The following is a 27,786-nucleotide window of genomic DNA, read 5'->3' on the forward strand; positions in this document are numbered from 1 at the left end:
CACTAGGTTCAAATATGCTCCCTTACAGGATTTAAAATTTGCTGTGTAAAATAAAAGTTTTTAAAAAGACCTAAAATATATGTACTCCCAATAAAGAATCAACACTGCTTCACATGTTTTATTTTGTCATACATTCTTTTAAGAACCGGGTTCATTTTTCCAGTTTTGTAGAAAAATAGATGTTCCAGCCACCATTTATTTAACTGTCTAGTCTTTAAGACCAATCAATATGTTCCCTGGAAAAATGATAAGTCTTATGACTAACTCATTTTCTTAAAATTCTTTAAGACAAACAAATAACTTTTTTTTGTTTTTAACTCCCAAAGCACAGTATTCCAACAGCAGCAGCCAACATGGGGTTTTAGCAGCTTAACTTTACCCCCTAAATAAAGCTTTGTATAAACCAGTGATTTTACTACAAAAACACTGTCCTTGAAAGAAAGGAGTGGCAGTCAGACATCAATGCAAAACTTGGAATGATTAGGTCATAAACATGGCACTTACTTACAAAAGGTAGCTTATGAGAATATTCCACTTAAGAAGTGGTTACTCTTCTGTCCCTCCTTAACACCCTCAAATGAAAAAAAAGAAAAAGATAAAAAGAAAACACTTCCTTTAAAAATTCCCCTTAAATTGTAAGTTTATAAAATTTCAGAAACGCCTTGTACCCAAAACAAGTGCTTCAAAAAAAAAACAAAAAAAACAAAAAAAAAACCTGTGCTAACAACTCTTACAATTCAGATATATTTATATTTTTTTTTTATAACATCTAAGACTGTAAGAGTTCTTATATTCAGTAGCTCTCTGGTTTAAGACGACCTCCATCTCCTTCACTTACAAAACGTTTTCTGCCCCTGTAATGAAAAGAACACAAGCATGAAAATGGATACCAATTCTGACTACAGATCAAAACCAAAAACACCTTTGGGTTCTTTTGTTAGTCATTAGGTTTTGAAGGGTTTCATTGTTTAAAAAAAAAAAAAAAAAAAGTGAGCATACCTCTAATTCTTTTGAGAAAGACTCTTTCCCAAAGGCTACATACATATCCTAGGATATTAACAAATCAAATGAACGCTAATCTAGGCAGTTTTTAGTTAAATAAAAGCTTATTAAAACAAGTTATTGACCAAATGGAGTCATGTTAAAAAGTTAAAATATAAAGCAAACATGCTATTTAGAATTTTAATATTTACTCCTACTATGTTATTAGTATTATTTGAAAACTAAACAGTGAGCCAAAGAAACACCAACATGACTTGGAATTATGCAAACTAGAGCTACAGAACCCATGAAAATATCCATGTTTAAAAATTTTTTTTAGTTTTTTTCTCAAATGTAGAAAAGCCATAACCTGTCCATGCAGAAACAAATCAGAATCCAATTAATTGCAGTCTATGCCCCATTTTGGAATTCCTACTATTTCAAACTCAAGAGACCTTGCTTCATAATTATAACCACACTTATGCTGTATATGTAGCTATACACAGTAGCCAACAACCCAGGAGAAATAGTTGACCAGCAGCCTAAAGCAATAAGTGGAAAACAGAGTTTGCTCAGGATTAGCCCTCATTCTCTGACCATAAACCAACATGCACAAGCATTCAAGACCACATACAAATGTGCACTTCACCCAAATAAGCTAATGGGTAGAGGATAAAAAGTCACAGTTCTATGGCAAACAAAGAACATTTAGGTATCTCCTCAACTGATCCTTAGAGTAAAGCCACAATAGAAATGACCAGTTAGACTTCTGAACAGAAGCTGAGAAGTTTAAAAAGCTAGTGCCAAGGTGTTGACCCCTTTTCATACTAAGTCTAAGTGGAAATCAGCTACATTTTCCTGCACATAAAGGCTTCAGACTATAATATTAGAGACTGAGATGGGGAACAAAGCAGTAAGTATCAAGAACCTTACCAAAGCTGACAGTATTTACTGATGTATACCACTTGGCACATAAATGATGCCATCACCAAGCAGAGATCTATGTATGTATTTTTAGAGATCTGTATTTTAAAACATTTTTATCAGAGCCATTAAACTCTATCTTCCTCCTTCTCTCTCAACGGCATCTAAACTTTCTAGAGGAAAAGACACTACTAGGAACTATTTTTTCTAAGACTTAATTCTCACAATCAACTTCAATAAAAACAAAGCTTTGCAATTTTTTCAGATTAAAAATTACAAAAACTTAAAATGCACATAAAGCAGACATACACCATACTCAAGTTTAGCTATTACTAACATATCTATTTATAAACTTCATTATAAGCTTCATTTTAACCACAAAAAAAACTCAGCAACTCCTAAAGAGTTACGATTCTAGTAGCACAAATATATCATCTCCAAGGAATCACACACATCCACTTTGAATGAGATAAGATCCAATTAGCCTTAATTCTCCATTCCATGAAGGAGAAAAAGGAAGTTAGTTACATGGAGTACAGGAATGAGCCTAGATCTTTGAAGCCAGGAAAGGTCTGGATTCATCCTTGGCCTCTACCATGTGTGACCTTAGGAAAAGTATACTACACTTCCTTAAACCTCAATTTTCTCCTCTTATTGGTGATAATATCTATTCTGAAATAATATTTCAAGTACTTAGAACAGAGCCTGGTACACAGAACTACTACACAAAGCTAGTTTCCTTCCAGTGAACAAGGGCTTCATGAAGTAGCCCTGTATAGATTTACAAGGGGGCAAAATAAGCTTTGCCCTTGTTTTTCCATAAACTCAAAATAGATCATTTTCATTCTTGAGTGGCTTTAGGGGAGATGTTATTTTTCTGACAGAATTCCAGAATTTTTCTGGAATGACAGAAAATTAGCTTAGCCTTCCCAAGCACTCAGCCAGTATCTTATGTGAAAAAAGTAATAAAGTACCTTGAAGGACAAAGATCTCTGAGTTGTTTGGAAATTATTCCAGCCTGAAAACATTCTTCTACAAATCGCTCAAGCACAGAGTATGAATGTGGGACATCCAGATTAATGTCTGGAATTTCATTGTAAATTCTCTCATAACCCTAAAACAATAAAATTATATACAGAATGTTAGCCCGTATGAAATACATAATGCCATACAACCCATCATTGTCATCAAGCTGCATTTAAGGCCTTAACTGTTCATAAAATTAGAATGAAGTCAGATCTGATCCTTGAAAAGTATAGACAGCAGGTATATTTGTTATAGAATGTCTTCTTTAAAACTTCTCTCAAAAGAGTTTAGGTAGACATCCATCAGACACTGGACATACTTCTTCACCATCTACTTCTCTATATACATTTACTAGACTTCTAAAAAATATAAGGCAAGTAAGAACCTCACCAATATTTTAAATCAGAATAAATTAAATACTTTAAAGTATATTTGTTAAAAGATCACATTCATGTTTGTTTCTAGATATAAAATAGAAACTATCGTATCTTTAAAAGCAGAACTCTTGAGGAAGAACAATCACATCTTCAAAAAACCCACTAAAGTGTTACTTTTAAGAAATGGCTACAAGAGGTCAAACATAATCACAACCATTAAAAAAACAAACAAACTACAGGCACAGTACTATTAAACATACCTAAAAGAACATTTCACTGATAATTCATAATCTTTATTCAATCATTATACATTTAAGGTATAAGCCTAAAATTGTTCAAAATAATGTTATACTTACTCTTTTCATTTGGTCTAGAGTAATGGTAGAAAATTTCCAAAGAGATTTTAATAAATCCAAAATCATCTTAAATGTACTTTCTCCAGTTGACTCTAAAACCATTACAATGGCCTAAAAATTGAATGAATGAATGAACAAATGTTTGGTCATTAATTCATATAAAGAAACTGCTCCTAAATGTATCAGATTCCTTTTGTCTGATATGTAATTATAATCATTATAAAAATTTAAAAACAACATACTCCCTTAACATTAAAATTAAAAAAAAAAAAAGATGTATGCTATTAAAGAAGCATTAAGTCATTGTGGTACAAAAAGGAACACTTAATAATTCTCTTTGGAATGTCAAAGTAATCAAGTAATCTTACTTCATATACAAGCTCATGGTGAAAATGAGGTACTTCCAGTTCCTTAAGGCAATGTTCAGCTTCAGATATGTCTCCAGAGAGTAAATACTCTTTCAGCAGCATATCAATCTATTAAATTTAAAAATTGAGATATGTTAGAATTCCTAGTTTTTATTTTTTATTTCTTAAAGATTTTATTTATTCATTTTTAGAGAGAGAGAGAGTGCACACATGCACACAGAGGAAGAGGGAGATGAGGCAGACTCCACACCAACCAAGCACAGAGCCCGAGGTGGGGCTCCATCCCACAACTGCCAGACCAGGACCTGAGCCAAAACCAAGAGTCTGATGCTCAACTGACTGAGCAACCAAGGCGCCCCTAGAATTCCTAATTTAAAAGAAAAAAGAAAAAAAAAACTGCTTTTTGCCCATAGGATTTACTTACTCCCAAAGACGATCACAAACAGTGTAAGAACATACAGACTTGACACAACACTATCACAACAGATTTTTTTTCATAATTAACAAGTAAACCCCCGATTTTTAAGTGGTTCATAATTATAAAGAAAATGCAGTGCTTCAGTGTGTCTTAATAATCACTGAGATCTAGGAGTAGACTTAAGATGTACATGGCCTGAGTTGTGACCATAATGCTTCAATGCTCGCTATAAAACAAGGAATTTTAAAGACCACTAGAGGGCACTGACTGAAAGTCTCAAGATATATTTTTAATAAAGTGTCACAAACTTTCACTTCCATCAGGATGACCTTAATAATAGTGCACTGGCAGCCAAAAAAATGAGTGATGATAACAGAGCAAAATATCCATATACTTTCTCTTTTCTCTACAGCTAAGGATTTGAAACCAATTATCTAAGATGTTCATCAGTAGTTCAGCTTCTAGTTGTAGCTAAAGAGGCAAGACTTGACTTTCTTGTTCAAATACAATAACCTCTATGGCTCCAGAGAAAAGGAGGAAAAAGTTTTCCAGCATAAGAACTTCAACAAGAATGTTCTTCCTAATACACTGCCTGTTAAAATCACCTTTGCACCTAGTACACACTCAATGAATGTTGGCTGAATGAAGTAAATAATCTCATTTAAGTATCTTTGACTTCAACTTCTGCAATGTATTTTCATGAAAGGTAAAGTAAAATTTATCAGTAGAATACATCCTAATGAGTAATTCCTATTATCCTGCTTTAGGAAAGTAAATATTTAAAGCATGGCACTTGAATAACATGTTTTTACTTTATACTTGTAAATTAATACATTTTATTATTTAAATTATATCATTTAGAGTTCTGTAACTTTGTTATGCAACTTTAAGTATTTAAATGCTTCCCGTTAAGTTCCATGAATCTTTTTGAGAATGACAAATTATAAATACATGTATACATTTCTAAAAGTCTCTTTGTCCAACTCATCCCTCCATGTAAAAAGACATGAATATCCAAATAATGTGAACCTTAAACTCATATTGGTAGTTTTATTCCAATTTTTATCTTGACTATTTTCTGATTGAGATAATTCACATAAAATAGTTTGACAGTTTCTCAAAATACTAATTTTAGGGGAGTATTACCATCTTTTTTTCAAGTTTGTTTTTTTTTTAGTAATCTCTACACCAAACGTGAGGCTAAACTCACAACCCTGAGATCAAGAGTCACAAGCTCCTCCAACTGAGAAAGCCAAGGGCCCTGAGTATTACCACCTTAACAATATTACGTCTTCCAATCCATAAATGTAGGATATCTGAGTATCTTTCTATTTATTTAGGTCTTAATTTATTTCAACAATGTTTTGCAGTTGTTGGTATATAAGAATTACACTTGTTTTGTTAAATTTATTCCTAAATATTTTAGTATTTTTTATTCTATTGTAAAAGAAATTGTTTCCTGGGCGCCTGGGTGGCTCAGTTGGTTGAGCGACTGCCTTCGGCTCAGGTCATGATCCTGGAGTCCCTGGATCGAGTCCCGCATCGGGCTCCCTGCTCGGCAGGGAGTCTGCTTCTCCCTCTGACCCTCCCCCCTCTCATGTGCTCGCTCTCTCTCATTCTCTCTCTCTCAAATAAATAAATAAAATCTTTAAAAAAAAAAAAAAAAAAAGAAATTGTTTCCTAATTTCACTTCAAAACATTCATTGCTAGTGTACAGAACTAGAACTGAATATTGTATATTGATCTTATATCCTACAACCCTGCTGAATTCATTTATTAGTTGACAGTTTGGTTTTTGTTTTTTTGTAGATTCATTCAGATTTTCTATATGCAGATCATGTCATCTGGGAATAAAGATAAAGTTTTACTTCTTCCTTTCCCATCTAGATGCCTTTTATGTCATAATCTTGCCAAAATGCCCTGGTATCTTGACTGTGTTTATACCCAATCTTCCCAACAACTTGAAAAGTTTTTTAAAACCAGATGTTGCAATCATGACATTACAAACACCAACTTATCTACTTTAAGATATATAAAAGCAAACTGGTCAAAATCTATACTTTCAGCTCCTTAACCCCCAAACTAAGTACACATATCACTAAAAGATTAAATATCGAAACTATAGTCACATGAAAAGAATATACTCAAAAATCAGAAGCACATGAGCTATATAAATCTTCTAATTTTCTTAACAATCCGCAAATAAGATTAAACACTTTTTCTGGTTTCCTGTTATACAACATTACTTTATTGCCAGAAAAAAAGATCCACAGAGAATAAATCTGGCATTTTAATGCAAAAATCAATCATTTTTACTTTTAAAGCATGCATACAGGTAGCGAACTTCCTTACAAAAATCTACCACTCTGATCTACTCTAGTGTTCATAATTCATAACTTATGATCTCAGAGTATCCAGTTTCAAATTACTCATTTAAAAATGTAGTTATTGGGGCGCCTGGGTGGCTCAGTCGGTTAAGCGGCTGCCTTCGGCTCAGGTCATAATCCCAGGGTCCTGGGATCCAGCCCCGCATCGGGTTCCCTGCTCAGGGGGAAGCCTGCTTCTCCCTCTCCCATTCCCCCTGCTTGTGTTCCCTCTCTCGCTGTGTCTCTCTCTGTCAAATAAATAAATAAAATCTTTAAAAAAATAAAAAATAAAAAAAAATAAAAATGTAGTTATTTACTGAGTAACTATAAAATAGAAAGTCTTACTTTGACAGTATTTGAAAAATTTTAAACACCAATATAAGAAAAGACTTCAGGCATTCCTTTGAGGTTCAAATACAGCCTTCTTATGAAAGCCCTTTTAACTTAACTCAGTCTTATTTTTAAGTCAGGGAAACCATAAAAATTTAGTAACAATTATATAATTCTTGTGTAATTTATAGCACTAGGGTATAAAGCTAAATATACAAAGGTTATCCAATTTTCCATGTGTAGCTTTAAGACTGAACTTAATTTTTGTCTGCAGAAATACCAGCTAGAGGGCATAGTTTACTTCCCTAGAGAAATACATGTAAATTAAGTTAAAGACAATACCCAGTAGTTACCTCTTTAACAAGGTGATTAACAGACTGCTGCCCACCTCCAGAACCCCACACACTGTCTTTGCGCTTTCCACCTTTAGACATACTCAGGAGCACAGTAGCCTTGTCCAGAGCAGCTCTACCAAAATAAATAAATAAATAACAACAATAAATAATTCTGGCAACTTGGACATGCTTGAGGCTGACCTAAAAGCTTTCACGTAACCTAAAAGCAACCTAAAATTCAAAGGTCTTTTAAAAAACTACTTTTTAAAATAAAAAGTTGGGAACAAAAAAACAGTTGCTTTTCATGTTAATATTCTCATACTCTCTTCTTTTCTCAATCCACAAAAATCTAAAACCTTATTACAAAATAATTCATCTATCCTGAGGAGAAACATTTTGCATAAAACTAAACTTTTACATAGATCTATGCCTTCCCACCAGGGCAACCATTCCACTCTGATCTGAGTAGTCCTAGAAAATTAAGTTAACATCTACACCTGAGAAAACCTAACACATGGCTAAGACCAAATCTAAGTTTCCAGAAAGTTATAAAAATCATACAGGATGACTCCCAAATATTACATTTAGCCTAAAATTATACCAAAGAACAAGAGTGAAAAACATTATTTCCTAATATTACTGTAGCAGATAAATATAAAATAGAAAATGGGGTTCCTTTGTTAATACTGTCCATCCTACTAGAATATGAAATAATTACAGAATGTAAAAACTTGAACAGACCTTAAATATTCTCAGTCCAATCCTTCCATTTTATAAATAAGGAAACTGAGGCCCAGAGAAGAGTGGTTTGACATAAAGGTAGCTAGGTTTAGCTAATCCCAAATTTCTACATTATAGTACTGTCCTCTTCCTGTTATATCATGTCAACAATCTCTCAATTTTGTTTTAGCAGTGGAGAATGCACACAAATGACAAACACAATGTCTGAATAATCCAAATGTCATTTCAATAAAATCCTGTAGAATTTCCCCTCTTTTGAAATTCTAAGTAGAAAAATTAATTTACTTACCTAGCCTGTACACAATCTACAGTTCCTTTGTAACTATCAATATAGGTATTACATAAAATTCCATCTCCAACAGCTCTAGCAATAAACTGGCCCACCAACTACAATAAGAAAAAAAAAAAAGCTATATAAAAAAATCTAAAACCTTTATAGGACACAATTTCTAAACGCATAAATGATGAAGACTGGCTGAACTACACAGTCAATATCTAAGATATACTGTAATATTCAAAGACATCTATTTAGCACCTGCTAGTTATGCTCAGCATACTCTCCTACAACTCACCCCTCAAGATAAGCACCATGGTGGGGGGGGCACATTGTTCAATTCTAATCCCCCAACACCTCTGCACACTGCCTGGAACATAGTGTATCATCAAAATTACTTGTTAAGCCAATGGCCTAAATTCAAGAGAACAAACAAAAAAATGGGACTAGGTTTTCTCAAAAACTGATTAAAAGAATTTATTGTATGGAGAAAACTTGGTGTAGAAATTTGTCTGAAAGTGTATTCACAGCATTACTTCTTTTTGTTGTTGTTGTTGTTAAAGTAGGCTCCATACCCAATGTGGGGCTTGAACTCATGACCCTGACACCAAGAGTCACATGCGCTCCACAGATTGAACCAGCCAGGCACTCCTTTTCATAGCATTATTTCTTATAAAAATTGGAAACGACTCTAGTGTCTAACAATAAAGGTGTGGTTAAATGATACATAAGATGGTACATTATGTGACCATTAGGAAATACGTTTACCACATTTTATGGTGTAAGAAGAATCAAGTTTATAAAATAGCATATACAGTATAATTCCACTTTCTTTAAAACAAAAAATGCAAGGATATATAAAAACCATACATTGATATATACCCACAGAAAGTAAAATAGATTTAACACCAAAATGTTAACAGTGGTTATTTTTGCTGGCCTTGCTTCCTTTTGACCTTTATTTTTCAAAAATTCCATTATATGAATTTATGTAATTATTTTTTTAATATATGAGTACTGCTATAAAAAGAAAAAAAAAAAAGTCCACATCTGAATCATTGCTCAATACCTTACACAGACTACTGTCTGTCATAGAAAAGTATAACAGAAACAGCATTTAGGAATTAACCTACCTATCCCTATTCCTAAATTGATGTTTAAGTAAAATGCTCCTACCTTATTTAAAACTTTGGTTAAGTAATTAGCAACAATTTCACACATTTTCAATTTCAAACCAGAAAGTCACATTATAGTATCAGCATGTATTAAATCTAATAAAAGCATAAGACTTTGAGGACAGAATCTAAATAGAAACAAATTCATGATTTTCTAATTATTTCCCCACAAAGCTACAAAAGGGTACAGACTTATTTATGATTATTTTTATAATAAATATCAGTCAAGCCAATTCAATCTTCAATTATAACAATCTACATATTTTTGAAATCCTAGCTCATACAACGGCTTAACCACATGTAACAGAAAATATAGTCAGCAAAAAAAAAAAAAAATGACCTACAAACTATACAGAGCATGGGTGGAAAAGCAGGATATAAAATTATAGTATGATGAAAACCGTATTAGAAAAAGAAAAGAAGAACAGCTAGACAAAATACACTAAAATGTCAGAGGGCTCTTTTTGTGTGGTAAAAAATATGGGTCATTTTGTCCTCTTTATCTACTAAAATTTCCTAGGGGCATGTATTATTTCTATAATTTGAAGTGTAATGGGGGAGAGAATGAATAAAAAGAAGAGTCATACAAACCTGTGGTGCTCTAGGAGTATCCAATGCCAATTCAGGTAGATCTTTCAATAATTTGTCAAATGATTTTTCTACATCATTTGTGCTCATTACTGTCCCACAAAGGTCAGAAAGAAGCTTAGATGTCATTTCTCTATGACTAGCCTTTCCCTCCAATGCCAAGGACACTGCCAATACTGGTACTCCACTTTTCATTTCACCAAGATTTAAATCTCTTAGCATTTCCTATGAAAAAAAAAAAAAAAACCTAACTAAAAAGTATATGTCACTGTTTTTAATTCAATATAACTTTATTTTTGAAAATTCAAGATTTTATCCATATATCCTTACCTTTTCCCCTTTGGAAATAATCGGAAAAGCAGTCAATTTTGTAGGATAAGATAAATACATCTTTCTGTGCATCTAAATTAGATATTGATCCACTTTGTCAAGCTTTTACTATCTGAACAGCACTAAACTCAAGAATGGGAATTACACCTAAAACAGGATTAAACTATATATTGCTAATAAGTTTGGTGTTAGGAATTAATTACCCCTGTGTCTTACAATTTTTTAAATTTTTTTTTATGTAAGTAATCTCTATACCCGACATGGGGCTCAAACTCACGATCCCAAGATCAATAGTCACATACCCTTCCGACTGACCCAGTCAGGCGCTCCTCATTTCTAGGAATATTCTTCTATGAATATTTGTGGTGAGACTCATTTTACATTATCGTAAGCTGTTTATATAATCTACTTTTCCTCTAAGTTTTCTCTTCACACTAAAGCTTACTTTATACTGTTCATATAAAGTTTAAAAGGAGATCTTAAACTATTGTTTTTAAGTGGAATTATTTCTTTAAATGCTGGGATTAAGTTAAAACTTCCTATTAAAAATATAATAGCAGCTGGGGCGCCTGGGTGGCTCAGTCGTTAAGCGTCTGCCTTCGGCTCAGGTCATGATCCCAGGGTCCTGGAATCGAGCCCCGCGTCGGGCTCCCTGCTCCGCGGGAAGCCTGCTTCTCCCTCTCCCATTCCCCCTGCTTGTGTTCCCTCTCTCGCTGTGTCTCTCTCTGTCAAATAAATAAAATCTTAAAAAATAATAATAATAATAATAGCAGCTGCTAATACTAACTACGGTATATAATGTATCAAGCACTGTAACAGCCACTTTAGTTTCTATGATCTTATTTAAGACTCAAAACAACCCTTTTCAGGGAGGTATTGTCCTCATACCCAAACCAATGAAAAATTAAGTATTTGCTGAAGACATATAACTGGAGTGGCCAAGTTGGAAGTGGAACACAGGCAGTATGACCCTACAAGCTACTTAGAGTGCCTTCCTTTTTACTTACAGTTCTCAGAGTATTTAAACCATGTTATACTACTAAAACGGTGCTAAAACTATTGTCACAGCCACCTAACTGGTGTCCTGGACTGGGCTTGAACAACTCACTCACTGCTTTTAAACATGATACTTCTCCTTTCTGGGAAACTCTTCAACCATCTTACCCTGGCAAACTTCTCATCATTCTTACATAGCTCAGAATCATCTTTTCTATTACTCTCCATTTTATGCTTCCATAACACTCTGCTTATAGTACTACTCAGTTAATAAATACATAGTATACCTCTAGTCCCATGCTAGGTAGATAGGATTTCAATAGTCTACCCTTACAGGACTTAAACTCTTCCTCTAAAATAGAAGGCTTCACATTATATATATCACTTCCCTCACTTGACTGAGCTTCATAAGGGCAGGAATCACCTATTACAAATTCCTTCACATGGTATGCACTGAAAAAATATTTGTTTTATATTTAAATCCTACAAATCTAAGGATATCAGACCTCACAGTATCAGACAAACCAAGAAAGCCCAGTCTGAAGTATAAGAGTGTAAATTATAAAAGCCTTTCAAAGAGTTGCAATTAAAAAAAATAAAATAAAAAATAAAAAGAGTTGCAATTTTAGTACTTTAAGTCCATAATTCTAGTTAGGTAGTTTTATTTTCCTTTTTAGATTTACTTTATGAACAATTCATAACACAGGAAATGTTCCCATGCAAATTATGTTTCAAAAACACATTTGTTCTCTTGGTTTCTGTATACATTCTTATTCAAATCTTTGTATCTTTGTGTTCTTTTTCTTTTGGGCAGAATACAAAGATAAATTTTATCTTAATCCTGAGCATTGAAATAAACGTCAAAAAAAGAGAACTAAATCAATCATTTTTAACTGAGATCCCTGAAGAGGTTTGAGAAGGTCCACAGATGCCTGAAATTGTTAATATTATTTTATACACTATCAATTACAAAAATATATAATTGCAAAAATTATTAAAATATTACTTTGCCATTTTTCAGGGAAAGAAATGGCATATAGCCCTCATCACATCCCAAATAGGAAAGAACTAATCTATATTAAGGAAATTTTACTCCATTTCTTAGAAATTCATCTGTGCAAAAGAAAATGCTTAAATCGGGGCGCCTGGGTGGCTCAGTTGGTTAAGCGACTGCCTTCGGCTCAGGTCATGATCCTGGAGTCCCTGGATCGAGTCCCGCATCGGGCTCCCTGCTCGGCAGGGAGTCTGCTTCTCCCTCTGACCCTCCCCCCTCTCATGTGCTCTCTCTCATTCTCTCTCTCTCAAATAAATAAATAAAATCTTTAAAAAAAAAAAAAAAAAAAAAAAGAAAATGCTTAAACTTATTCAGTGATCCAAGATCATTTTGGATATGATGTTCTGCTTTTAATAGTGTTTTCTTTCCTGTATTAAATAAATCATACTTGCAATTTTAAACCTACCGCAACTTCATTAGTATCTCCATGCTCAAAATATTCCTGTATGATTGGTGTTAAAGTCTTCTCAAATGCTGTTTCATCCAAAGGCAAAACTACAGTTTCATAAACACAGTTCTCCTAGGAGGGAAAGGAGGTGAAAGAGTTATAAATTAATGAACAAAATATTCATATAAACTGAAATTTGTTTTTAGTTTTTTACTTATTTTTTTTTATGTTCTTAGAAATATTTCCATGTCCAACAATTAGCTAAAATAGATAAGTATATACAAACAATATGGAATAAAAACAATCTAACATATACCCTGGTAATTTCCTGTCTAAAATTCTCATCACCATGAATTATCTCATGCAAAGACAGTACTTTAAAAAAGATGTCATAGGGGCGCCTGGGTGGCTCAGTCGTTAAGCGTCTGCCTTCGGCTCAGGTCATGATCCCAGGGTCCTGGGATCGAGCCCCGCATCAGGCTCCCTGCTCAGCGGGGAGCCTGCTTCTCCCACTCCCCCTGCTTGTGTTCCCTCTCTCATTGTGTCTCTGTCAAATAAATAAATAAAATCTTAAAAAAAAAAAAAAGATGTCATAATGTCTGGGATTTGTTTCAAAATAATTCAGAGCATGGGCGTGGGGAGTGCATGCAGGGGAATACAAGAGGAAAAATAAACGGAGGTACAGGATAAAACAAGACTGACCATGAGTTATTAATTACTGAAGTTGGTAAAGCTGGGAGACAAGTACAAGCATGTTCGTTACACTATCCTACTTCTGTATAAGTTAGAAATTTTCCATTAAAAAATAAATATATATATGTTCATTATAAAATCTATTAAAAATTTACATTCTCATGGATGGACCTAAGTGAAATAAGACTGAGGAAGACAAATACCACATGACTTCACTCATATGTGGAAATCTAAAACAAAAACAAATAAACAAAAAAGAATCAGACCTGTAAACACAGAGAACAAACTGACAGTTACCAGAGGGGAGGGGCAAGATTGGTGAAGGGGAGTAGGAGATACAGGCTTCCAGTTATGGAATGAGTAAGTCATGGGAATAAAAGGCACAGCAGAAGGAAGAAAAACAAAATTTACATTCTCAACATTGAAAAAAGATGGTCATGTTCCCAAAATAAAATTTACCATAGAGTTACCATCCTGAAGAGTAATATTTTAAAAGGAACCTAATATCTGTAACTCTTTTATGATACTCAAAAGAATATATATTCTTCTCAATTATCATTACTATAGAAACTATATTAATTCAACAGAATTTATTGAAAAATAGTCAACTTGGGGGTGCCTGGGTGGCTCAGTTGGTTAAGCATCTGACTCGGTTTCAGCTCAGGTCATGATGTGATGGGTCTTGAGTTCGAGCCCCACGGCGGGCTCCACACTCAGCAGGGAGCCTGCTTGAAGATTCTCTCCCTATGCTCCTCTCCCAATCTCTCTCTCTCTCTCAAATAAATAAATATTTTTTTAAAAAAACAGTCAACTTGGGGCACCTCGGTGGCTCAGTCCGTTAAGTGTCTGCCTTCGGCTGAGGTCATGATCCCAGGGGCATGGGATTGAGACCACATTGGGCTCCCTGCTCAGCAGGGAGTCTGCCTGCTTCTCCCTCTGCCCCTCTCCCTGCCTCAAATAAATAAATAAAATCTAAAAAAAAAAAAAAAAATCAACTCAATAATCCTAAGTAAATCTGTAAAGACCTACTTTTAACTCACTTCACAAATGAAGTGAAAATTACACAAATATCATTATCAGTTAATGTGGTTTCCTAATCTAAAATTTACTTAAAAGTCCAAAAGGACTGAGTATATGTATGACTTAGATACAGATACTAATGTGTGTATACACATATACATACACACACATTATATGTATATATATACATATAATATATATATATACACACTATAAATCATATATACATGATTTGACAGGTACAGAGTATAGATATAGAATGTATAATTTGACAAATGTATGAGTAAACTACAGACATGAAGTCAAAAAACTTACTAGCATTTTAAACATAAGATTAAAAAAATAAAGTAAAACACTGATACCTGGTCGTCATCATAGTTAGGATCTTTCACATCCACCTCCTCCACATCATATACCTGTCCAGGTGTACCCCAGACACCTTTGCCTCCTGCACCACCTGAAAAAGTTTAGAATTGAGAAAGAACATAAAGTTCATAGTTCATAAATTTTAACTGAAATCTGAAATAATTCTAGATATTCAGATATTAATTAACAGTTAAAAAACTGCATTTTAATTTCTATGCCAGTTTTTTCTCCAGTTGAATTATACTTTAAACCTTTTTTCTTGGATCACTGCTTTTTCAGTCATGATTAGATATTATATATTTTATAACCTATTTCTAAAACATCAAGTTGAAATAGCTTATAAAGTTAAAACTAAAAAGGCAGATGCTTTAAAATGAAAGCAAAAACAAAACAAATAAAGATCAGAAAAATATGTATATCAGGGACCCCAAAGGGTGTGACAATGTAGCTGACCTCTAAATTTTATTTGACATTTCATAAGACCAAAACAAAAAGAAGTATGTTGAGCCAATAAGATGTGGCATAGGAAACTCAGTAAGGGTGAAATTACTTAACAAAGAAGCACAGTTTCCACTGTAAGTGTTTCAAAGTCAAATACTCTTTAAATATAATAGTACACATTAAACTATACTTGACAACTGGCAATATGTTACGAATAACTAAGCTATTTAAGCACTGACTGCACTGATCGTTATTTCTCTGTACTTCTATTTACAAACTAACCAGATGAAGTTTAACAATCCCAACTTTCAAAGTGGTTTTTCTACATAAACTTATTGAAATATTTTTATAATGCTGAATAGATTACATTATTTTTAAGGAACTTTTCAGTATCACCAACTTTTTTTGAGGTTGTATTTTATATCAACACTAGAGTAAAACAGAATCTGATTATTAGGATTCATTTTGATCTAACCAATGGTTGTAGAGCCATTCAACAAGAATAACAGTTTTTGACCAATCACAAAAACATTTTACAAGAATCCTAGGCTATAAATTGAAGTTCACACCATTCAGAAGCTGTGAAATCTCCAAATTACATCAAAACCCTACCACAGACCAAAGCTAACATCCCTCACCAACAAATACTTAAGTATCTACAACTGCTAGTCACTACTCCAGGCACTAGACATAGCAGTGAAAAAATGGACCACTCCTAGGGTACCTCGGTTAGGTGTCTGCCTTCGGCTCAGGTCATGATCCCACGGGTCCTAGGATGGAGCCCGTGTCCAGCTCCTCGCTGAGCAGGGAGTCTGCTTGAGGATTCTCTCTCTCTCCCTCTCCCCCTGCCCCTCCCCCTACTCATGCTCTCTCTCTCTCTCAAAATAAATAAATAAAATCTTTAAAAAAAAAAAAAATAGATCATTCCACTCCAGTATCCAAAAGAGAACTGAAGAGAACTCGGGGGGGCGCCTCACTGGCTCACTTGGTAGAGCATGCAACTCTTGATCTCGGGGTTGTAAGTTCGAGCCCCATGTTAGGTATAGAGATTACTTAAAAAATAAAATCTTTTAATAAATTAAATTGAATGAATGAATGAATGAAACGAAAGAACAAACAAACGAACGAACTCGGAACCAGACCTACGAAATCATTAAAATTCTGATCCACTTATTACCAATCTAATTTATATTTATCCTATATTCTTAACCAAGGACATAATTACATTCATTAGATAATAGGTACGATGAATTGTTTTTAACTTTTATTTATTAAGTAATCTCTACCTGCAATGTGGGGCTCAAACTCATGACCCCGAGATCAAGAGTGACATACTCCACTGACTGAGCCAGCCAGGTCCCCCAGGTATGATGATTTTCTGACCCCACTTTCAAGCAAAGTTAGAGAATACATGCACAATTCATAACTGTACAAAAAAATCCATGTGTATTTTGCTGAAAAAAATAAAGTTCTGCTCAAGAAAACAATCTCCTCCAGAAAAAAAGCTCAACTTAAAGAAAAAGTGGGATGGTCCTCAGATTATTACTTTGTAAAAACATACATAAATCATAAAATCTTACATTATCATTGTTTAAATTTCTTGCCTTCCTAGAACAAAGAAACCATAATTTAAGTATCAGGTTATATTGTTTTCTATTTGTTTCTTTGGACATGAAATATACCAACCTTTCTTTGGTAGTCCCCTTCCTTTCCCAGATCTGGATCTCCTATCTAGCAACCTTCCCTTTGGACTGGTTGGTACAGTTACTCCACTTCTAAGGGCTTCACTTCCATTATCACTGACTGAATCGCCTCTGCCAGAGTCCCGGGATGAGTTTTTCCTCAGGCGCCTTTTTGCCTTGGCATTAATTCTAGCTTCATTAATGGAGGATGCCGAAATCCAATTTCCATTTATCTCATTTTTTATTTCTTCAGTCCCAGCATTTTCTTCATCACCAGAAAAGAGAGAGTCGCTTAAATTATCAGGATCTTAAAGAGGAAAATGAAGAAAGAAAATACTACATAAGTACTTTAATCATCCACTGTTATATCAGTTATCATCCTAAGCTATATTAGGTTGAATCACATGAAATTACTATTTTTTAGGTAACAGTCACATATTGGCAATTTCATATGATTTGATCTAATAAATGACAACTAAACAGGATTACTTTTCACATTATCATAGAAAGTAAACTAAGACAGTGAATTTTGGTGAGCAAAGTTTAATGAAAGCATGTTATATGTTTAGAAAATAAAATCTATGTTAATATACAACCACAGATAAAACCTTTCGACTTCTGTGAGCTAAGAGAGTTAAGCAATTGGAGATAGTAAGAAAATACTAAGAATCTTGAGAGAAGAAAGATAAACTATTATTTACAGAATGCCTACTAGCACTGTGCTGGATGTTTTGTCATTTACCCACAAGTTTGAGAGCTATTTATTACACACAGGGTCATTAATACAGATAAGGAAACTAAGGTTGAGAGTGTTTAAATAACTTCCCAAACAACTCATGATTAATTACAGACACTTAGGAAATATTACTAATCCAAAGAGCCTGAAAGGTATTTGGTAAATAAATGATCTGTTGAGGATTCATTGCTTTCAAAGGTAAAGCTTGGGGGGGGGGGGGGCGCGGGGAGGGAGCTTGCTTTCAAAGCTCTAATTCACCTCTCCAAACTTGACTTATATCACTTATCATCTTCTGACAATCTTCCAGGCTACATAAAATTTATACATTATTCCTTGAAAGATAGCAACATATTTGGAGTTTCCAATGGTCCCGTTGAGAATGTCATCCCCACTGCTCTTTTCACTTATCAAAATCCTTTAGGATATACTCAAGTTTTATTTCCTCCATAAAAATCTTTCCTAACAATTCTAGCCACAATGACCCTAATGCCCACACACCGTTCATTTACACTACGGAAACCACTTTATTTCTAATTTATGTAGCAGTCTTGCTTTTCCAAGTAAGTCATAAGCCTCAAAAGAGGAACCACGCCTTTACCTGTACTTCTCTGTACTCAGCACCTAACAGAGTATCCTTCATACTATCAACTCAAATATCTGTGGAGATCAATGGCATGGAGACAGTTGGCTTCGCTCTGAAAATTTTCTAAGTCAGTGAACTACTGAATTAGTTACCCTTGAGCCAGAGTTTTGTTCATTATGGCTAACTCAAGTCAGAGTTGAATCCCTCAAATGGTTTTACATTTCCTAAATGTAATTAGACTGTGTCAAGTCCATGTGTATAGGTTTTAACATGCTTTAAGATAATATGTTAAAACTGAAAATTTTTTAAATCAACCTATAAAAAACAAATGTGTTGAAATCTTTATAATTCTTGACAAAAAGTATAAAAGTTAAGAACATTCTGGTAATCAAAAAACAAACATAACAGTAAGTAGAGTCCAATTACATCATTAGTTTCCTAGTCTCTGTGCCTTCAATCTTCAAACCATCTCCAAACTGCATGAAAACTGATTTTCTAAAACATGCCCCCACTGAAAACCCTTTGAAGATATTCCCACTGGGTCAAAATAAAGTTTAAACTCATTACCTTGTAACTTAAGATCCTTCATGATCTTGCCCCTGCTTACATCATCAGAGTAATCGCTGACCACTCCCACATTCAAACGGTCAGAGCTTAGATTTGATATCATAGGTAGTGATGGGGGGATTAGTTTAGCAGAGAAATACAGAATATATTAGGAAAAAAAGAAAGTATAAAATGGAAGACCAGCAAAGAAAATGTTACAATAATCCATTACTAACTAACTGAAAAGATCAAGAGTAATAACTTTGGGGTAAATAAGAAAGTGACACTCAAAGAAAAAATAAAGAGCTTTTAAACAGAAGAAGCATGAAATGTAGTCTTAAAAAAGTTTTTAGACTAAGACAGGAAGTTAGAGTTAGAGGGTGAGTTTGAGACATCATCACAACCACCATCATAACTAAACGACTGCAACTACTAGTAGCGGTAGTAGTCACAGCAGTAGTGCAACTTCTTTTGTCATTACCGTCATCGTTATTACTACTAGATACCAGGTTCTATGCTAGGCACTTAACATACATGGTCTATAATCTTCACGAAGCTCTATAATGAAGCTGTTTATCCTCAATTTACAGATAGAAGATGTTTCATAGAAAAGTTATGTATCTAAAAAGGATTGTGGCCAGGATTCAAATCCACATTTAAATCTCAGATTATAACTGTAGAAAATACTGAGCTAGAGTACAGCAGAGTAGTCACAGCTAAAGAGACAGGACAAGTGAGTGATTATAAAGACAGAGAAGCAGAAGAGTAAGAGGAAGGAGAAAAAAAGACCAGAGATCAGACAAGTTAGATGGAATTTCAAGTAAGAGCAGGCCGTTGAAGAAAACATTAAACATCTACCTGTAACATATTGCTTTCATTATTCTATAATTACGGAAAACCACTAAACTCATCCAGAAGATAAAGGACATCAAATTACAATAAAATGTCACTTTAAACTGTCACTTGGAGTACTAAAGTATTCAATTTCAACACATTTCCCACAATTTTCAACTATTTTAATATCCTTTCAAATATCTTCATACGACTGCAGCAGAACACATCTAGGTATATTTTATCTATTAGATCTTATTTTTAACCCATGTTTCTATCAATTACTCTTTTGTATTTTGCTATTCATATTTACCTAGTTTTTTTTTTTTTTAAGATTTATTTGAGAGAGAAAGTGCACACGCGAGCAGGGGGTGCAGGATGGAAAGGGAGAGAAATCCTCAAGCAGACTCCCCATGGAGTCTGCATGGAGCCCAATGCCGGGCTCAATCCAGGACCCTAAGATCTCCTGAACTGAAATCAAAAGTTGGCCACTTAACCGACTGAGCCATCTAGGTGCCCCATATTTACCTAGGTTTTAGGGTTCCATAACCACTACTGATCTTACTTTAAGAAAACCAAAATATAAAAGATAAAAAACCTGAGTACATAATATGGTGACTTCAAAATTGTTTTCCACTGTGTACTAATTCCCCTTCTAAATCCTCTGGTATCTCAGTAGTAACCAATCTAACTTACAGTATTACAGAAGCCAATAATCAAATTTTCAATTAATGGTCCACTGACTGGCATAATTAGAATTAACAATATTAACACATTTCATTTGTTACATACAAAATATGTGCTATGGGCATGACACACATACACTATAATCTCATTTAATCCTAACAATAAACCTACAGAGAGGGCATTTGTACCCCAGTTTTATACATGAGAAAACTGAAGGTCAGAGCAAACAACCTACTTCCCCAAAGTAACAGACTAATACACTAGTCTGACTTGGGACTATTTGCTACAGGAAGAATTTATAGCAAAGGTCTGTCTTAGGCCCATCCAAGTATTGAAGAACTACAAGTCCTTTATATTAAGGTAGTTCTGGCCAGGCATCAAGAACAGGGTTAAAAGAACTAGGACTTGTTACAGACAGAAAACAAAATATGTAAAACTTAGAGTCGTGTGGTCTCACAGAAATATAATGCAGGCCAAATATGTAATTTTAAATTTCCTAGTAGCCACATTAAAAAGAAACAGGTGAAATTAATTTTAATATATTTTATTTAATCTACTAGATGTTATAGACTTTGAACACAGAGTCAATATAAAAAGTTATTGAGGTCTTTCACATGTATCATATGACCTCACTGATATGAGGAATTCTTAATCTCAGGAAACAAACTGAGGGTTGCTGGAGTGGTGGGGGGTGGGAGGGATGGGGTGGCTGGGTGATAGACATTGGGGAGGGTGTGTGCTATGGTGAGTGCTGTGAATTGTGTAAGACTACTGAATCACAGACCTGTACCTCTGAAACAAATACTACATTATATGTTTAAAAAAAGAAGAAGAGGATAGCAGGAGGGGAAGAATGAAGGGGGGGAAATCGGAGGGGGAGACAAACCATGAGAGACTATGGACTCTGAGAAACAAACTGAGGGTTCTAGAGGGGAGGGGCATGGGGGGAGGGGTTAGCCCGGTGATGGGTATTAAAGAGGGCACGTTCTGCATGGAGCACAGGGTGTTATACGCAAACAATGAATCACGGAACACTACATCAAAAACTAATGATGTAATGTATGGTGATTAACATAACATAATAAAAAAAAGAGTGCAATGAAAAAAAGGGGGGGGCGCCTGGGTGGCTCAGTTGGTTAAGCGACTGCCTTCGGCTCAGGTCATGATCCTGGAGTCCCGGGATCGAGTCCCGCATCGGGCTACCTGCTCGGCAGGGAGTCTGCTTCTCCCTCTCCCGCTCCCCCCTCTTGTGCTCTTTCTCTCTCTCACTCTCTCTCTCAAATAAATAAATAAATAAATCTTTAAAAAAAAAAGAGGGGGGGAGTTACTGAGGTCTTTCATTCATATGAAGTTTTAAAATCTGGAATGTGTTTGCACCCACAGTACATCTCAATTCAGACAAGTCACATTTCAAGTGCTCAATAGCCACATGTGGCTAGTAGCTATCATACTGGGCAGTACAGAAAAGTAGCAATTATCTATACGTGAAATATATTCTTAAAATATATTTTTACCATCCTCACTTTAATGAAGCAGGAATATGATGCCCATTTATAACCCTAAAAACAAGTATTCACATAGCTATTGTATATAGCAGCACCAAAATAATCATTAATTATTGCAATAATTTTTTCAACTATAATCTTCTAGCACACTTACAAAATGGCAAGAGGTTTCAACTTCAAAGTGTCTGTTCAGATCAAAGAAAACTATATTAATTTGTACATAGTGAATTATTCATTGAAAAAATAAAACTACTATAGTATTAAAAAATGAAGTATGATAAATATATTTAAATTACAAAACAGTGATCTTTTCAATACTAATAAAATTATAAAGCAAAGAATTATCTAAAATATACCAATAGGAAAAGCTCTCACCATTCAGAATATCGCAAAATCCTAATTAAGATTATTGTGAAAGTTATAAATACATTTTAAGTTGTCTGAAGTTACTCAACATTTAAGCCTCTATTCCACAAAACCATTTTTATGATAATGTGCTATTGAAGCATCATGGAAAATCAAGAAAAATAACATAGGTAATATAAGATATAAATTATTAATTAGGAAAGAGATCAAAGATACCAGTAAGAGTTTATATTATAGAAATCACTAGCTCATTTGAAAATATTAATGAACAGGTTCACTATTCTCCATTCTGTTAAATACAGTTTATTATAAATAGTGGAGAATAAGAATGTATGGAATGTGAAAGGATAGGCAGAAAAATAAGGACATGTGAAGAATTTCTATAAAAAGAAGAATCACAGGGGCACCTGGGTGACTCAGTTGGTTAAGCGTCTGCCTTCGGCTCAGGTCATCATCCCAGTCAGGTCATCATCCCAGTCAGGCTCCCTGTTCAGCAGGGAGTCTGCTTCTCCCTCTTCCTCTGCCCCTCCCCCCAGCTTGTTCTCTCTCTCTCTCTCTCAAATAAATAAATATTAAAAAAAATCACAAACTTGATTTTAAAAATAATATAACTCACTTTCTTGTAGTATGAATAAGATGGTTTTTAAAGTAAAGATGGTTTTAATACTATGTTTTCATAAAATTTTGTAAGACCTCAAACATGCTCATAATACAGTCAAGGTTGAAAATATTCTTACTTACCTGTGGGGTTTACATTCAGTATTTGCTCATTTTCTATATCCATTGTTCTTTAATGTCACTTGCACTGATTAAATTACTAATGGAAGTCTTCCCTTGGAATCTATTTCCTTAAAAAGAAAAAAATTTCAGTATCTTCCAAACTGACATAATTAAGGTAAATTGAATTTACTTAATCACTGTAAAAAAAAAAAATCAGCACATAATTTCATTTTTCAAAAAAGAGCTCTCTTTACTTTGAAAAATAGTTTACCACTATTAACATTTGGTTTCAATCTTCCTGACAAATGTATCTGGGTCCAAAAAAAAAAAAAAAAACCCGTGTTTCTGAATGTGCCAAAGCACCCCTTTAACTTGGAAGTAAAAGATGTATAAACATATACATGTTTATTTCAAATTAAAGCAGTATATACATACTCCAAATTTTTTAGGACTACCAGGACTCATAATTAATCTGATGTACATAATACTGGATAGTTCACTACCAATGAATTGTAAGAACTACTACAAAATGCAAGCAACAGTTTTAATCAAGCATATCACATGACTGTGTTAATTTTTCACACTACAACGTATCTGAAGGCAGACAGGTCTGCCATTTTATCAACTACGCGTCCATAATTACAGTTAGAAGACTTTGAGATTTGGAGAAATTTTTATAAATGGTGTTTTCTACAATGAGAGTATTATTTTCATAATCTGAAAAACCCATTCTTTTTTTAATTTAAAAAAAATTTTTTTTAAAGATTTTATATTTAAGTAATCTCTACACCCAATATGGGGCTCAAATTTACAACCCTGAGATCAGGAGTTGCATCTTCTACAGACTGAGCCAGCCAGGTGCCTCCCCCACTCTCTTAAAAATATATAATAAAATAAACAAAGCCCTCGCCTTTAAAAAAGAAATAAGTACAATGGCATTAGCATCTCAGTATTATAGACCTCAGTTTCAAAATGGCTTAAAAATTATCAATGCTGAAGGTTTTGATGAAATCTTATTTAACTTAGTGATATAAATCTAACTTACTTGAAAGACTATCAAAATACATTTTGATGAAAACTTTTACCAGAAGGTGTAACCAAATGATTTTAGAATCTCTCTGTAAATATTTTTAAAATAGTGTTTTACAGTACTTAAGCACTGATTGATCTGTTCAAGTCATACAGGTTAGATATAAGCCCTCCCAATCACTTACAATCATTTCACTAGCAGTGTGCTTTCAAGATATAAAATGAACAAATTAATGAAAATTTAACCATAATATATATGATGCCTCCTGGGACTCAACTGACTTTTTTTTTTTTTTTAAGTAAACTCTACGCCCAATGTGGGGCTCGAACTCATGACTAGGAGATTGAGTCACATGCTCCACAGACTGAGCCAGCCAGGCGCCCCTCAACTAACTTTTAAATTCCTTAATATAAACTATTTTAACATCTTAAAAGTTTGTAGTCCTTTGATCCAGAAAAAGGTATTATTTTGTAAAACAAAAATAAACACACCTTAATGCTACAATGATAAACTTCTTAATATGGCATAATCCTTAGGCTACCAGGATGCTATCATACCACTTAAGAAATTAAGAAAATGGTGAGACCACTCTCCAATTCTACTCAGAATAAACAGACTTAAGTGATTCTATATAATGATTTTTCAATATCATAATTTCCACCAACTCTGGATTTAGGGGAGAAAAAATGACCCTTAAAGATATGTATATAGAAATTCATATAACTATATAAACAAAAATGTTTACAAACCTAAGCATTTAGTGTTCTCCATGTCTGAAAATGCCATATCTGTTTCATTTTATATGAGTTACATGTTATAGGAAAGTGAAAATGTCTTATAATGTGTGTATGAGCTTTTTAAACTAGAGTTACATTAAAAAGTCTTTGAGAGAATACTTTCTGCAGAACCTAGCTACTAAAGGAAATGAAATTATTATAACTGATGTTTATAAGGCCTTTTATAATTCACAGAGAATTTTACAGGCATTATTTCATGTACCTCTCAGAACAATCTTGAGCTATTTACTCCACTTTGCACACAACTAAACAAATTCAGAGAAGGTAGGTGATCTGTCCAAAGAGAGACAGCTGCTCAATGGAAGAACCAGAACCCAGACCTTCTCAATCCAGGACTGCTTGCACAAGTTCAATCCGAGATTTTAATATCCCACAAGAAGATTCTTTTTTAGGGCTAACAGACAGAAGCTTATTAAAACACAGACTCTTATTGTTGTATCAAATCTTTAAATACTACTTTCCAAACACCAAAAATAATATTTATTTTAAACTATTACACAAAAGACATTCAGTTGGGCAAAGAAAATTATTAGGTATGACTATCATCTATAACTTACCATATTTGTTTTTATTAAGTAATCCTAACTAGGGGGGGAAAAAAAAGCCTTGTCTGTGTCTTTAGGCAATGATAACGCAATCAAGAACTCAGTCACACTTGATAGGAACACAGACATTTTAAGATTTTAGAGAAAGATAAAGATACATTGCATGTTTTTCCTCTCTTCAAAGTAGTGGAGCTTTTTTCCAGTTTACTTAACAATCCATAAGATTTTTGCCCCAAACTTAGCAAAAACATAAAGCAAAAATTCTAAACGCCACATCCTTAAAACTAAACAATAAATTTTCAATAAGAAAGCAAAAGTATACACAGAAGTTTGACAAAATTAAGGCTAACATTAAAGTTTTCATTTCTTCAATGTGTTTTACAGAAACATACAATCAGAAGTATTCAAATGTCATGACATTCCCCAGGAGACAGAGCCTCACCTTCCCACCCTCCCCCCACCCCCCCCCCCAAAAAATCTGTTTCCTGAAATATACCTCATAAACCACTCTGAGTTTCTGGAGTCAAGTTTAGACCATATGCTAACCAGAAAATTATTTGTATTCATTCCAGGGCTACAATCACAGCTAATTAGCAACTTAAAATAAAATCAGCTAAAAGTATTCAACCACAATGATGCAAAATCAAGCAGTACAGAAAATATCAAATTGTCATTTATTTTTGCACTCCCGGCAACTATTTTTCCTTTCTCATGACTACAACAGAAGAACCAATCAAAATATAACTCCAAGATCCCTGATGAGATAGTAAGCGATTTAAGAAACCTACAATGAAGGAAGGTTAAGGACATAAATACCAGTAATTAAATTTAGAACGCATCTGCAGTGCTCCCCTTTTAGAAAAGTATACGGTGGTTTCTAAAAAAATTACATTAGTAAGAATGCCAAAATTCTAAAACTTAGCAGTAAAAATACAAGTAAAAACAGGCGGTGACTTTTTTTTTTTTTCACACGACGCTACATTTTTGATCGTTTTAATCATTGCAGATACTGCACAGTTGCTGGTTACATAGCCAGTGCTCACAGGGCATGGGAGCCCGGAGATACTGACTTCTGCAGACAGTTTTCGAAGCTCGGGGGGGGGGGGGGGGACACACGACCCCTCTTCACGTACACTGCAGCACCAAACTGACGAATGCAGCAGAAACGGCCGGCCTGCGTTTCACAGAAAGAGGGCTCCCTTCCTGTCTTTGTTTTCTCTGGGAGATTTTCACTTAAACTAAAAAAGCGACCCTTCGCCCGAAGTCCGCGCAGGGCCGGGGAGGCGGGCAAGTGTCCGCCTCCGAGCGGCCCCTCCCGCAGCGGCGGGCCTTGCTCTCCGCAGCGGGCGCAGGCCGGGACCCCGCGGGCCCCAGTCCAGGCCGGCCCCGGGGGATGCTGGACTGGAGCGGCCGGGCCTGGGCTCCAGAGCGCGGGCCGGGGTCCCCCAGGGAGGCCACGGGGGCGGGGAGGGCGCGAACCTTCCTCACAGGATTTCAGTCAGGCCAGAAACACGCCTCCCAACGTCCCCCCTCAAAAGTAAGAATGAAAACTCGGCCTTCGCGGGGATGAGGGGCAGCCCCTCGCTGGCTAGCGCCCCGCACACCCGGCTAAGCGGGGAGAGGGTCCGGGAGGGGGCGGGCCGGCGCCGCCGCGCTCCGTGCCCCGGCCCGGGACGGAACCGGGGCCCGCCCTCCGCAGCCCGCGGCGTTGGGGCGCCCGCGGCCCTGCTTGCGGGGCTCGGAGGAGGAGGCCGGACCCCCGCCCACCCGACCCGGCCCCGACCCGGCCGCGGCCTCAGGCCCCCTCCCCCTCCCAACGTGCGGCGGCCTCCGAGGAGAGACGGGGCTGAGGGAGAGAGCGCAGTCGTTCCGAGCGTGCGAGCCGCCTCACTGGTACTGACCCCTCGGGCCGCCGCCCTCGCCGCTGCTCGCCCAGGTCCCTGGTCCGCCGGCCCAGACCCCACAGCTCAGCTTCTGCCGCCGCCTCAGAGCGTCTCTGCCCCCTCTCGCTCTGTTTGTTTTTGTTTAGTTCTACCCAGTAACACGGGGGCGAGAGAGCGGCGTTTATTGGCCGAAGCGAGGAGGCCCGCTGGCCAATCGTGGCGGTGGAGCGGAAGCTGAGGAGAAAAAAGGGAGGCAAGTGAAACGTGGAAAGCTGGGCAGGGGCGCCAGAAGGCGCATGCGCGTCGGGCTCCTGGAACTGGCGGGAGT

The 27,786-nt window shown here is 35.5% G+C and overlaps 1 protein-coding gene across 3 annotated transcripts; it reads right to left on the reverse strand.

Moving 5' to 3' along the window:
• Positions 1-104: 104 nt before the first annotated feature.
• On the reverse strand, positions 105-27,631 carry PDCD4 (programmed cell death 4). 3 transcript variants are annotated; one of them, XM_078077123.1, is made up of 12 exons: positions 27,477-27,630; positions 23,225-23,331; positions 17,234-17,536; positions 15,103-15,197; positions 13,046-13,159; positions 10,263-10,484; positions 8,512-8,609; positions 7,500-7,614; positions 4,033-4,140; positions 3,665-3,775; positions 2,880-3,019; positions 105-854 (listed from the first exon to the last, which is right to left on the reverse strand). In XM_078077123.1, the coding sequence occupies exons 2-12, from the start codon at positions 23,265-23,267 to the stop codon at positions 794-796; spliced, it is 1,410 nt and encodes a 469-aa protein (XP_077933249.1). In that variant the 5' UTR covers positions 23,268-23,331; positions 27,477-27,630; the 3' UTR covers positions 105-793. The 3 variants fall into 3 exon arrangements, with proteins under 3 accessions (XP_077933249.1, XP_035954867.1, XP_077933250.1); XM_036098974.2 differs by lacking the exon at positions 27,477-27,630 and adding an exon at positions 19,116-19,201; XM_078077124.1 differs by lacking the exons at positions 7,500-7,614; positions 8,512-8,609 and having other exon boundaries at positions 27,477-27,631.
• Between the last annotated feature and the right edge of the window lie 155 nt (positions 27,632-27,786).

The sequence above is a fragment of the Halichoerus grypus genome, chromosome 7 (assembly GCF_964656455.1).
Source record: "Halichoerus grypus chromosome 7, mHalGry1.hap1.1, whole genome shotgun sequence".
NCBI lineage: Eukaryota > Metazoa > Chordata > Mammalia > Carnivora > Phocidae > Halichoerus > Halichoerus grypus.

What these genes read in the sequence shown, in the direction of transcription:
- PDCD4 (XM_078077123.1), bottom strand. Translation starts at nt 23,267, where the DNA reads ATGGATATAGAAAATGAGCAAATACTGAATGTAAACCCCACAG. An exon ending in ATACTCCTAGAGCACCACAG is followed by an intron (nt 8,610 to 10,262) that starts GTTTGTATGACT and finishes TTCTTATTGTAG; the next exon opens with TTGGTGGGCCAGTTTATTGC. An exon ending in ACCATGAGCTTGTATATGAA is followed by an intron (nt 3,776 to 4,032) that starts GTAAGATTACTT and finishes TTCAATTTTTAG; the next exon opens with GCCATTGTAATGGTTTTAGA.